Source organism: Lissotriton helveticus, chromosome 3_1, assembly GCF_964261635.1.
Source record: "Lissotriton helveticus chromosome 3_1, aLisHel1.1, whole genome shotgun sequence".
NCBI lineage: Eukaryota > Metazoa > Chordata > Amphibia > Caudata > Salamandridae > Lissotriton > Lissotriton helveticus.
In genome coordinates this window covers 1,826,415,475-1,826,428,480 of record NC_136061.1, presented here as the reverse complement: position 1 = coordinate 1,826,428,480, position 13,006 = coordinate 1,826,415,475, and the positions used below count along the sequence as shown (strand labels likewise).

Here is a 13,006-nt window from a genome sequence, read left to right as displayed (position 1 = left end):
GTGGAAAGGAAAAGGGCAGCCGCCTGTTTGGGACTGGTCAGGCCTAGGCCAGAGACGCTGCCCATTCACTATTCACCAGAACTTACCCTTCCCCATCCACATCCATAACCAGAATAACACACTCACCGCAAATGTACTCTACTCATTTACTACAAATAAACCTCAACACATTTCCATGTCTCAGCACCCACTACAAAATCCCACAAACCCTTCTACCCCAACAACCACACATTTGCACCTTCACTCGCACCAAAAAAACCCTCTATCATCTACCACTAACCATTCCAAGCTTCACAAACATTACCCAAACCCACACCATACGTACCTATATCCCATTCAGGCACACACTCCCTACTCTAATTACTGTTCTGTCACCAACAAACCTATACTTTTTCTTCCATCTTTTCATCCACCATTACCCCCCTCTTCTTTTTACCAAAAAAATACCTTACACTCCATACATATTACTTCTTTAGCAATCATTTCTAACACAAACCCTCTTAACTCGTGTTCATCCCCTCTCACACACCACATACACTTTTCCAAAACACATCACCAACCACTTTATCTTGCAGCTTCCACAAATCAACAATACTTTACATACAAATACTTCTCAGAAAGCAAATACATCATCACCACCTTTTACTACTCCTCATAAGCAAAACATAACACACCCACCAGCACAACACAATCGCACACATACAACAACACCTCATAATACTTTCCATCACAAAGTAGAAACCTAAATCTACCCCCACCTTCTGACTACACAAATAATTCACACCCTAAACCAACTCCACTGCCAAGCTTTCTCGCTTCCCCCACACCTAACACATAAACAGCAACACAGCAACTCTCTTTAAACCACCTCTCATCCATTAGGCAATTTTATAACCTTACAACATGACCCACATGCTGCACCACCACCCCTAACTCTTACACCTTCTACCCTAAACAGACGCAAACCAAATAAGCTACATGCCACTCTTCACAACTTCGCATCTCCATGTCTACTGCACAATACGGCTACTCTACAAAAACAGCACAGCTTACCAACTCACTCTTGACCACCATCTACACACACAGACCCACCAAAATGCCTCCTTAGCCTGCTGGACGAGGAAGACGATACAGAACAGCTACACTATTGCTATTCTCATACTGCTAATACCAGCACTAAGGATACACTTGCTACAAGCCCACAAAAACACTGCTCCCTCTTATACAAAACAAAGTTGCACTATCACCAAAGCACATTCTTTAAACTGTCTACTAATAAATGCTCGATCACTCAAAAAAAACAAGCTTCACATCTACGACCTTCTCGCTGACACACAACCTGACTTACCTTTCATAACTGAATCATGGTGGGAGATGACATGGCCCCAGTGTTGCATGAAGCCATTCCTATAGGCTTTCAAACTATCACACAACATCATACAGGCAAAAGAGGATTTGGCCTACCTGTTGTATTCAGGCAAAAAGTAAATATCACTAAAGCTGGTGACATCTCCATACAAGTTTGTGAGGCACTCTTCACCAGATGCAACCTTAAACCATCTTCATCCTTTAACGTCCTGCTCCTTTACACACCTCCACCTAGCAATGCAACGTTCCCAGACGCACTTCTAGACACAGTTTCAAACCTTATAACACTACACCCCAACCTATGCATTCTTGGTGACCAAAACATTTGGTTTGACAAACCTATTATGCCCCGTCCAAACACAATCGTCCCTGGCCTAGGTGCACTGAACCTACTTCAGATTGTCCACAAACCCACACACATCACTGGCCACATCCTGGTTGTCATTTTTGAAAATACAGAACTAGTTACCTTTCAAACAATTACTCCATTCACATGGTCAGACCACCATTTGTTTGCTCTCCAATATAAAACAACAAAAACGCAACACCCTTAAAACCACATTACATGCATCCACCTATCGAATGTGGAACAAACTCAATTTTGAACACTTAGAAACAAAACTAACATACAGTACAGACGTGGGCACAATAAATTCCATTCTAAAACTATATGAATAGCTACAGGAAGCTTTTGATATCCTAATACCACTAAAAACAAGGCAACAGAACAAAATAAAACAGGCACCTTGGAGAAATACAGAGCCAAAAGAGATAACACAGCAAATTAGAAAGCTGCAACATACCAGGCTAAAAACAAACACCAATCAAGACAACCTTCTCCTACAGAAACGTAACAGAAACGTAACAGATTATACAACTCAGCAATCAAAACAGCTAAGAAAAAATACTATTCAAACAGAATTCAAAATACTGAATGTGCAAATAAAGAATTCTATCAAAGTCTCACCAAATTTGAAAAACCAAATTGCCTAGAAGAGCTCATCCTGTTACTCAAGAATTTACAGACAAACTGGCAAATCATACACGACCAAAGCAGACACCTTGGACTCCTATTTAAAGCAAAGAAAAACCACCAGCATCAACCCTTTTCTAAAAAAAAACTCTCCAAGAGTAGGCTTGCCCAGCCTCTGCATTCTTGCCAACAAATATCACACAATGAATTTATGGACCTGGTCAAAGCAACTAGGGCTGCTGGCAGCCCTTCTGACCAGTCTCCAAACAAACTTTCAATAAAATTCTTCTAACTACCTCTGCTGCCACACTAGTAAGAAGAATCATCAACAATTCCTTAATCATGGGAATATTTCCAGAAAATCTAAAAAAGTTATACATACACCCATTACTAAAGAAAACAAACCTGGACCCGTTTAACTCCAACTAAAAACCAATTACAAATGGACCTCTCCTGGGCTAACAGATAGAGCAGAATTCATCCAGATGTCACAATTCATTTTAGATGATTCCATACTTTCATACTTCCAAACAGGATTCCGCCCAGGAAGAGGCGCAGAATCTGCCCTCATTGCCATCAGGGAAGAACTTAAGAACACAGTTGATCGAAACGGGTTTGCTGCAGTACTTCTCTTGGACCTTTTATCTGTTTTGACCTGATTATCCATTTGCACTCTAATACAAAGACACTACGACGCCGGCATAGAGGGGACTACTCTCGATTGGATCACATCCAACCTTCAAAAACAGAATTAATGTCATCAATACCTCCCCTTTCTCATCCAAACCATACCTCACAAAACCAGGGATTCCTAAAGGCTCATTCATCTCACCCATGCTTTTTAACATCTACATGAAGTCATTTCCGACACTGATCAATCAATTTCACCTCACATGCTATACCTATGCAGATGGCACACAAATACTCCTTAAACCAAAGACTTTGGAAACAAATTTTCTGTTGCCTCAGATCCGTGGATCAGTGGATGAAATGAAGCCATCTCAAATTGAATGCTTCCAAAACAGAAGCGACTGGAAAACTTATGACCTACTCACTGCCTGGCCTGACTATCTGGGAACGCCTAAGGTATCAAAGGAAGCAAGAAACCTCAGAATTACCATGAACTCCAAGCTATCAGAATGCCCCAGTGAACAAACTAGCTTTTGTTACTATAAAAACTCTGTGGCACATCTTCCCTCCACCTGGGATTTCCACACAAGGTCCAGGCTACTATCTCTCTTGCTCTGTCTAAACTTGATTATGCCAATAGCCTCTACTACAGATCATCTTTAACCATTATGAAAAGACTACAATAGGTTCAAGCTCTGTTGCCTGACTACTCTTACATGTAAAGCCACAAGCCCACATCTCCCCTGCCTTGAAGGCCCTACATTGGTTACCGGTTGCCAGAAGATTCAAATTCAAGCTGCTTTGTGTCACCATTGTCCGCGGGAATAAAATAACCATATACATTCAGCAAAGGAACCGCTGCTCTAGATTGGCACCTCACCTCAAAATCCCACGATACAAAATAAAAACATAGGTGGCTTATCCTTCTCTTTTCAAGCAGCCAAACTGTGTAACTCTTTACCCCCAAACATAAGTTCCAGAGATAACTACCTTATTTTCAGAAGACTACTCGAGTTGACTCTTCCCCACATAACCACCATACTCGACATAAGTATACAGCTTATCCTTGTGAATATAAGCATTTATTTGGACTATATATGTGCACCTAGATATTTATATTGGTTTCTGTAAACATGTTTAATAATTTTGTTTATAAATATATCGATATTTGTTAGTTCTGCTTAACAAATGTTTAAATATTACTTCTGGTTATATTATTCTATGTTTCAACATGTATATAGGTGACTGCATAAATAAGTAAATCTTTATCATAACTATCTACAGTTGCTTCATGATTAAATTACCATTTTTTAAAATAAAAACAAATAAATTATCTTGTAATACAGCAACACTTGAACGTCTAAGTTTATTAAATACAACTTAAATCTACATATAGTATCTTCCTTATACATATAAAGATTCCATGTACTAATGTATCTTTATGTTTATTACTTTACTTCTAATTTAGCATCTCCAATGTACTACCATATATCTCACCCTATACCTCTCTCAATGTATCCTCTAGCTCCCCTCTCTGACTCATCTCAAACCTCATTTTACTTTCTCCAATGCACTACCAGCTGCGGTCCGTGCAGGTAACAGCTGTGGGGCAGTGAGGCCGGGTAAGGGGGGATTTCGAGGGACAATACGAGGGAAAATGAATTATTTAATTTTCCCTTGGCATCTTCCCTCGAAATCCCCCCTTACCCGGCACCACCGCCCACCGCTGTTACCTGCACGGACCGCGGCTGTGCACTACCCTATACCTCTATCAGTGTATCCTCTACCTCCACTCTCAGACTCATCCCAAAACCCATTCTATTGCTATGATCCACAATATAACCCTTTCTGTTCTCTTCCTTCCTCTACCCCTCCTTGCATCATCTCATACCTTTTTTGTTTTCTTTGGCACTTGTAGGCTTGAGGGAAATGGAGTCAACCGAGAAGTGGGGCAAGGAGAGCCTCTGCCTCAAGAATCTGGAGAAGAAGCTGAGCACCAAGAAGAATGGGGTAACAGGTGAGAAGATTGCTTTGGCACCTCTGAAGCTTGAAAGCCCAAATATTGTGGTATTGTGTGGAGCACTTGGCAGCTCCTGTGGGTACCCTTGATTGTTTGAGTTCTCTCTGTTGTGGAGATGGTGTAACAGCTGCACAATTAGCTCTTTCTAAAGTCAAATTCTCTTGCATGTCCTGTTGTTGGTTACCACTCTGAGTCAAGGCAAAGCAAAGGTGCTCTGGTTTTACAAAGATTGCCACTCACTTAACCATCACTGCTCAGATCATAAGGATTAACAGAGAATATAACTTTATCATTACCCCATTCTACAAAAAAATCTTAAACTATTAAAACAAGTCTGTGGAGTTGAAGAACCACAATTATATTTCTGCATAGTGGAGTTCTACAGACTACTGTACAGACATTGATTCTTATGTTTCCAACATACATCTAATAGAAACTCCGTATATGAAATTGTATACACCCGCTGAGGTAGTCCAGCTGGCTTGGAACACCATCTGCATGGTTCACTGTCTGGGGACAAACATGCCAGGCAAGGCCTCTCCAACTATCAAACTGCATTCAGATTCCTTTCTCCGGGCGTGTCTGAGGATCCAGCTGACATCATTCTCTTTACATCATTCTCTGTAGAGGACTGGGTGTCAGATTTGTTTCTGTGGATGTCCTTCACAAAAATGCTGAATTAAATATCCTTCCCTGTCTGTTAGCTAAACATTTATTCTTAGAGAGTTTGAGACCCAGTTAAAAACCCACCATGCATGAGCGAAACAGAGAAGAGCACTTATAGTTGTAAACTATTACAAAGAAAGTTGTCTGGATAAGGTTAGATTATTTACTGCCACACACTTTTAACTTGGAGCTGGTTATGTGATACAGTTTACCATTTGTGGTATCCTTTTGCTGGTAGTCTAAATCCCCTTCAGGTTGATGCAACATCCAAGACTGGGCTTTTCATTGGAAGAACAATTTAGGAGTTTCATCCTCTTCTAATGTCCTCCATCCTGGAGTTATTTGTCCATGCCTTTTATGTCAACATCTCTTCCCTATGGGAATGTCCTATAGTCAAGCGTCCTTAATAGCCCTCAACCAGTGTAGAATGATACAGTTTTGATCCTGAAAGTAGTTAGTCTCACTTTGATCACAACCCCACTCACCCCCTATGCCACTATCCAGGATGATATGTGATAGTTGCTTTTGACCTATTAAATAAGATTCAGATTGTTATTTATGATAACATCTTAAATTTGTTATTCCAAAAAGGGGCAACCTTTTGCTCCAACCAGTTGCACTGATGTTGCGCCTCATTGGCAATATATTTTAATTTCCAAATTAATCCATGTTCTCCAAATACTCAAACGTATTAATTTGTATGCTTCAATTAAATATCTTCTTCATCCACACGCGGTATTATGTGCAATCTACAAGGTTTCTATTGTTCTATCTGTGCCACTCCGGGCCTCTTGAACGAACAAGAAAGATGCAAAGTCAATTTTTTAAAAAAGGCAGCGTTTTATTCTTTACACCCAATGCATTTCGGGCATGATTTGCCCTTCGTCAGGGGTCACTATAAATAATGGTGAAAACAAACAATAATCAATTACATGCGCCAGTGGCGTCACTAGGGGGGTGCGGGCCGCACCGGGTGTCACCCCATCATGGGGTGACACCATTCTGGTTAGTTACGAAGTTACGCTGGCTGCTGGCTCGCTCTCGCTCTGCACTGCAGTGCACAGTGGAGTCAGTCCAGTGCAGCCTGACCTCTGCTCTGCTGCCAGTGTGCTTTTTATTTATAGTGCAACACTGCAAGCCAAGCGCACGCCACGGTGCACCTGCTTACAAAATTGAAATACTCTGCAGTCAGTGCAGTGAGTGTGCACTGACTGCAGCACGTCGCCACGCACGCACCCACCGGTTGTGATCAGTGATGCTGGTGCGATGCGATGCGATGCGCGGCGTACCCCAGTTTGTGGGTCCCAGGGCCGTCAATCTTCAGCGCTACCAATGACTGCCCTGGGACAGCCCCCGCGCACGCTGTGCTCCTCTGACGTGTTGCGGTCACGCGCCAGGGAGGAGACGAGACGGCAGCGCAGGGGAGTGCATGCGGTGCGCTAGAATAAAGAATTAATGTGAAGTTAGTCACCACCATCTTCTGTGATATCGCGAGCGGAGCGCCGTCGTCTCCCCTTCAAATTTGGGACAGTGTAACTGACTACTTGGGTCACGGTGAGAGCAGTATATCATTTTTATGAATGAACTCAAATTATGTTGCTTTTAACCCCTAGCAACATACACGGCGGTTTGTGAAGCCTGAGCAAGGGGAGGGGGGAGGAGGGGTGTGTAAAGATTTGCAGGTAGTGTCAGGAGGCTTTGGTTTTACGACGGAGGTGAGGCCTGGTGACCTAGGGTGGAAAGTGGGGATGGATTGAATGGGAGGCAGCGCCATCGAGTGCAGGGTGGGGGCCACGCTCTGTAGGATTTGAAGGATTGTATATGGGGTGGGGGGAGTGTTTGTAGTGTTGAACAAGGGGAGCCATGGGTTGAATGGAAGGCTGAATGTAGGGTGTGACTAGAAACACCTAAACTGTGCTATTAGAAGCGTGGTCTCCAGAGCACAGGATGTCCAACCTGGGTGTAAGAGGGCCGCAGTGCGCCCGACGCCTGCTTCTATGTGTCAGACTCTGAACATGTATTCATCCACAGCGCTCGAGTTCCCTCCCGGCTCACAGCCAGGTCTGCGCCTGCATCCCCCCCTCGAGCTGCCCTGCAGCGCACAGCCAGCAGCACTGCAGGCCAGTGCTCCATACCACATGGAACAGAGACATCTCAAATAACACCCAGTCTCTGCCCCCACATACAACCTGCACCAGCCACATTACACACACACCAGAGACTGCTGCTCTCAGGGACATTGTGTCACAGACAGGGCAGCTGATGCAAATTCCGTCGTTTGTATGTAAAGCGCTCTGATACCTACGGGTCAAGCTAGCGCTATATAAAACTTTAAAATAAATAAATAATAAATGTACCCCCACATGTGGGAAAGTGATCTGCTGTGGAGGGACCACGAGACGGGAAGAAGTTATTGCTTGCCGTCTAGAAAAGGGGAGGGGGATGCACTTCTTACACCCAGGTGTCAAGCACAGGCCCTGCATCCCCAGAGGCTGCTGCTGCCTCCCAGACATGCTAATCCCATCAGGGAGCGGAGTCCCACCCTGCTGCGATCTGGCTCACAACATGGTGCAAGAGCCGCGACTCACACATAAAAAGAGATGCCCCGCCCCTACCCCTCCCAGGCAAAAGGAAACCACGAGAGCCCCAAACACACTCTCCTGGTGGGAGGGGCTTCGTCTTGCGGCAATAGAAGGCACCCCCCATAACCAGGTACACGTCCCTTTTCAGGGAGTTCACCGTAGAATTCATACGCGGAGACTATATTGCACAGTTCTATGCTGAGGAAAAACAGAGTAACCAGACCTGACTCCCATACGAATTGCCCACTTTTGGACCATTCCTCCTCCAGACGTTTCACTAGCTTCCAGCTGGTGAGTTTTCAGGTGGGATACACTAGGAGTGTGTTATTACATGAGTTTACTTTCTCTGAAAGTTTGTAGTTGGAAAGCTATTTTCTGATGAAAGGTTTTGCAGAGGAAAGATGGACACTAGCTTTTTATGCTAAAAATAACTTCTGCATAACCATTTACGTATCATTAGCAGATATTAGGCAATACATTATTGCAAAATACACGATTTCCATGCAGATATTCCGAACGCAAAAACTTTGCAAACTTCGGAAAGTTTGGCACTTTTCATATAATGCATGATTGCCGGATAGCTGCTGTCCAAGGCCTACTGACCACATCATCTAACCTTGATTTGTAGCCCAGAGAGGGTGTGGACGCGTCTTCTTACCGCTTCCTGTGCAGAGAACGTCTCCCCTGTTCAGCCCCTCTGGATACATGGGTGTTCAGGCTTGGCTGGCTTCGCTTTCAGGGGAGCTGGTACCTTGTGTGCAGATTCAGAAGCCGAGAGTGTTTCCCCTTGGTGTATGAAGTCTTCTTTTGAAAGGGGTCTGGGTGCCCCTAAATGGGGTGGGTGGGTGCTGTGCCTGGCCAAAGGCCCCACCCTGCAGCCAACCCCTGCAGCACATGGACAATGATCATGCACAGCTGGGGTTTGCTGAATGTGAATGTTTCGGACTTGGTCCACTTTAGAACATGATCAAAGAACCCCAGAAATTCAGTGAAAAAAGCAAAGGTTAGAGTGACATTTTAAGTTTCTAATACCTTAATTTACATTAAAAAAATAAAAGCAAAAATTCACGGAAAGATTAAAGTTAAACTTATGTTGTAGTTAGTTGCTGGAATGAGGCATTAGCTAATGTTTAAAAAAATCGAAAACTTTGGAAATTTACCAGTTATAGTTTAGTCAAAGAGCTATATAACTTCTGCCCAAACATGATCACGTATGACCTTAAATAGTACAACACTCATGACATGTGAATTTTCGTTTTTAAGAGGACAAGAATATGGATTGGGTGTTTTCCTGTGGGTGGATGCACTGCCTGGCTGAAGGCCAGTGCATAATGGGGTGGAAGTTATAGTTTTTTTACTAAACTATAACTGGTGTATTTCTGTGGTTTTCGGGTTAACGTTATCTTATGGTCCCGTTATTTGCCATCTGTGTCCACTGGTGGACTCGGAGCGGAGGCGGTCCATGCGGTAAGTGGTGAGGGGGTGACACCATGAGTTACCCGCCCTGGGTGACACCAACCATAGTGACGCCACTGACATGCGCGATTAGACTTACAATTATAATCACAGATACATCAACGATCTTCCGATAATACTGTTTTACATTTCAACCCGCTAAACTATATCTGCAACAAGCCTGTAAAGCTAAGTTGGATTTTAACCTTACCCCATAAACTAAGCGTGCCACTATCCCCGTTCACTCTAACTTCTTGTTAACTCACGTGTATTAACTGCTCCCCAACCTCTCTTCAATCACCCCCTATCCAAGTCAACCCCTCTCACTCGCTAACTTCCTCTTGCACATTTTCCCTTAACTCGCCATACTTCACATTTACCTAATTCAACCGCTAATGCTCACATCCCCCATACCTATCTGCATGGTTTCTTTTCACATCCCTTTTCCACCTCCCTCCGGCGATCTAGCGCAGACTGACGACTGCGCTAAACTTCGTAACTGTTCTCATACCTGCCACGTGAGTCTAAAACTGCCAAATCCTCATTTCCATTACCAGAGTGAATGTTACCGCGTTTTCCCTCTTGCTTTTAACCAAATCCCACCTCCCCTCTCTCTACATTGGCCCGCTTCTTCACTTTTCCGCCACCAAAACGTTTTGAAAAAACACGCTAGTTGAATTAACTTAAACTCCATTTCCCATAATGCTGTGAACTTGCTATTCCTCCGTCGGAATGGACCCTACTTCAATGCCTAAGTTTGTTTCTTGTGCAAAAACACACAATATCTTATCATGACATGACATTTCAGATATTTCAACACTGTCTTATCCAATGAACCGAAGTTGTTACGCCCTCCGTGTGGATTGATACATTCCATGTGTTAGTTTCTGTTAATCCATTTTCAACCTGTGGGTCCTATCCCAAGGTAGGGCAATCATTTTAAAATGTACACTTTACTCTGCGTTCCTCTATCCTAGCTGTTCGACATATTATATATGGGTAATCCCTGGGAATATGCACCCCTCTCCTGAGTACGTCCAGTATTGGGGTGTCTCTGTATGTTCACTTGAGCAGTCTCTTCTCTCCGCTGTCATCGGGTGTTGAACACTTCAAACCATATATATGCGTTATTTCCCGTTCTGGTTTGAGTAACCAGGCCAGCAATTTACTGGATTTATCGGCTTTTTTATGGAGTCACTGTTGGTAGTCCCTCATCGTTGGCCTGTCCATTCTCTCCCATATGCGCCTAACCTTCGCTTCACTTCCTGGAACTCAAACTGCCCCTTTAGTGTTCGTCTGATCCACTGTTGCCTACCAGTTAATTTATCTTCTAGGTCTTTAAGGTTTTGGTGTTGCTGTTTTTTGATACCATATATTTTTTCCTAATCATTCTTCCCTCAGGACATCCTTCATAGTTTCCCACTCATTTGCCCAGGTGCCTGAGGTACCCCGGTTTCCCTCCAGATATTTGGAAAGTGTTGTGTGGATTGCATTGAGGCAAATGTCATCTATCAACTCCTGATGGATTCCATGCCTGCATTACAGCCCACTTCATAATCCATTAATAATGGCTAGTGATCAGACAAGAATCTTACCAGATATCTAGCATTATGTACGTAAGGCGAGGTCGATTTAGATATTAAAAAGCAGTCCAATCTGCTAAAGGTGTTATGAGTAGCAAGAATACTTTAGAATCATTGGTGCATAATTTCCAGTTTCCTACACTCTACAGATTACACACTGCAAGCCTCAATTCGGTGGCCATGGCAGGTTTAGTGTTGTATTACGGTGGGAACCTGTCCAGGTCTCCACCCTCAACACAGTTTAAGTTGTCTCCCTATATCACGGGTTATGTCTACATATGTGCTCAATAAAGTTTGCATTGTTGGTAAGACTGATTTATCATTCGTATTTGGTGCAAATGAGAATAGTATACATATTTCCATCCCATTTAGTTCACCATGTATCAAAATACACCGGCCTTCATCATCCGTCTCTGTATACCTGTGGTGAAATGGGAGCTTGGAATCTATCCAAATCTGTGCTCTGCTGGTGTAGAACAAGAAGGTAGACGAGAGCCGTTGGCCACTTCATTTTTTCCTTATTTTGTCCACCTCCTTATCCGTGAGGTGTGTCTTTTGGAGGCAAGCTATGTCCACCCTGTGTCCCCTAAGAAATTATAACACCAAATACCATTTTTGGTAACTGTTTAACCATCTCACATTCTGTGTGAGTACTTTTGTAGTGAACAGACATTATCATTTGTGTAAGTTCCCATTGCCTGAAGATAAACGTGCATTGTGCTGTAATTGTGTCGGTTCCCTCGGGAGAATCTTAAGAAGGGACTTCGATCTAGAACAGGAACAATACAGTACAACTTGTGAAGCTTCATTCAGCTTCTAACCTGTAAACAGTGAAACCCCCTCCACATTCCCTCCTCCCCCGCCCCCCAGCTCTCCCATCCCAGATAGACACCTTGTAACAAATCAACATTGTGGTTATCCATCAGTTCTGACTGAAACATTGGTACAGTGCTGTACCCAAAAATAAATAAAAACATAATCCTAAAAAAAAAAATATCCGCCTACTACCTGATATTTTGTGACTTGTTTAACAATAACCTTTATCTGTAATATGCAGAGTATGGCAGCCCCCAAAAGCATCCAAAATGTATATGAAGTGCGAGTGAGGAAGAGCACCCCCAGCTATCCTAAACAAGCAGCCCATGGCCACCACTCTGGTAACAAATATTTTAGATATTAAAGGCCACCCTTGTAATTCAAACTGTTTTGCTCTGGAAGTACAAATGGCTTATTTGAACCCCAGTGATTCAAGGCCATTTTCCTATATTGACGACCCGTTCCTCTTCAGTTTTATTCGATAGCGTTACTTTGGCTCTAGTCTGCACCCTCCCAGAAGTCTCCTCAGGTGTCATATCTGTAGATGGAGCTCGAACGCCAATGGTACCATCTGCCATGATCAACGGCCTGCCAGAGTTTTCCCTGTTCCTTGTACGCCTCTTTTCCTTTCAGTAACTGTTACAGATGCACACCTGATAGGCTGCGAGCTCCACGGCCCATAGTAGTCACCCAACAATGTCCTTCACCCACTTCCATACCTCGTGCGGTGTAGTGAAAAAAATTATACGTTCCATCAAGAATAACCCAGAGTTTGTCTGCGAAGAGTAGCATGTATTTCAGCCCTAAGCCTCTGGCCCGTTGCAGGATGAGGTCCTGGTCTCTATAATTTAGGATTTGGGAACCCCAGGAGAAGGTGTAGTGGACAGAGCGCTGTGTGCCCGCTCAGTTATGA

General features: G+C 43.5%; 1 protein-coding gene across 3 annotated transcripts in view; it reads left to right on the top strand.

Moving 5' to 3' along the window:
• LOC144823869 (uncharacterized) overlaps positions 1 to 13,006 on the top strand; it is a 63,361-nt gene that overhangs the window by 23,124 nt on the left and 27,231 nt on the right. For all 3 annotated transcript variants that reach the window (XM_078682749.1, XM_078682748.1, XM_078682750.1), the window contains exon 2: positions 4,890 to 4,988. In XM_078682749.1, the coding sequence (XP_078538875.1) occupies positions 4,901 to 4,988 (88 nt within the window). In that variant the 5' untranslated portion in view covers positions 4,890 to 4,900. The remainder of the gene's footprint in view (positions 1 to 4,889; positions 4,989 to 13,006) is intronic.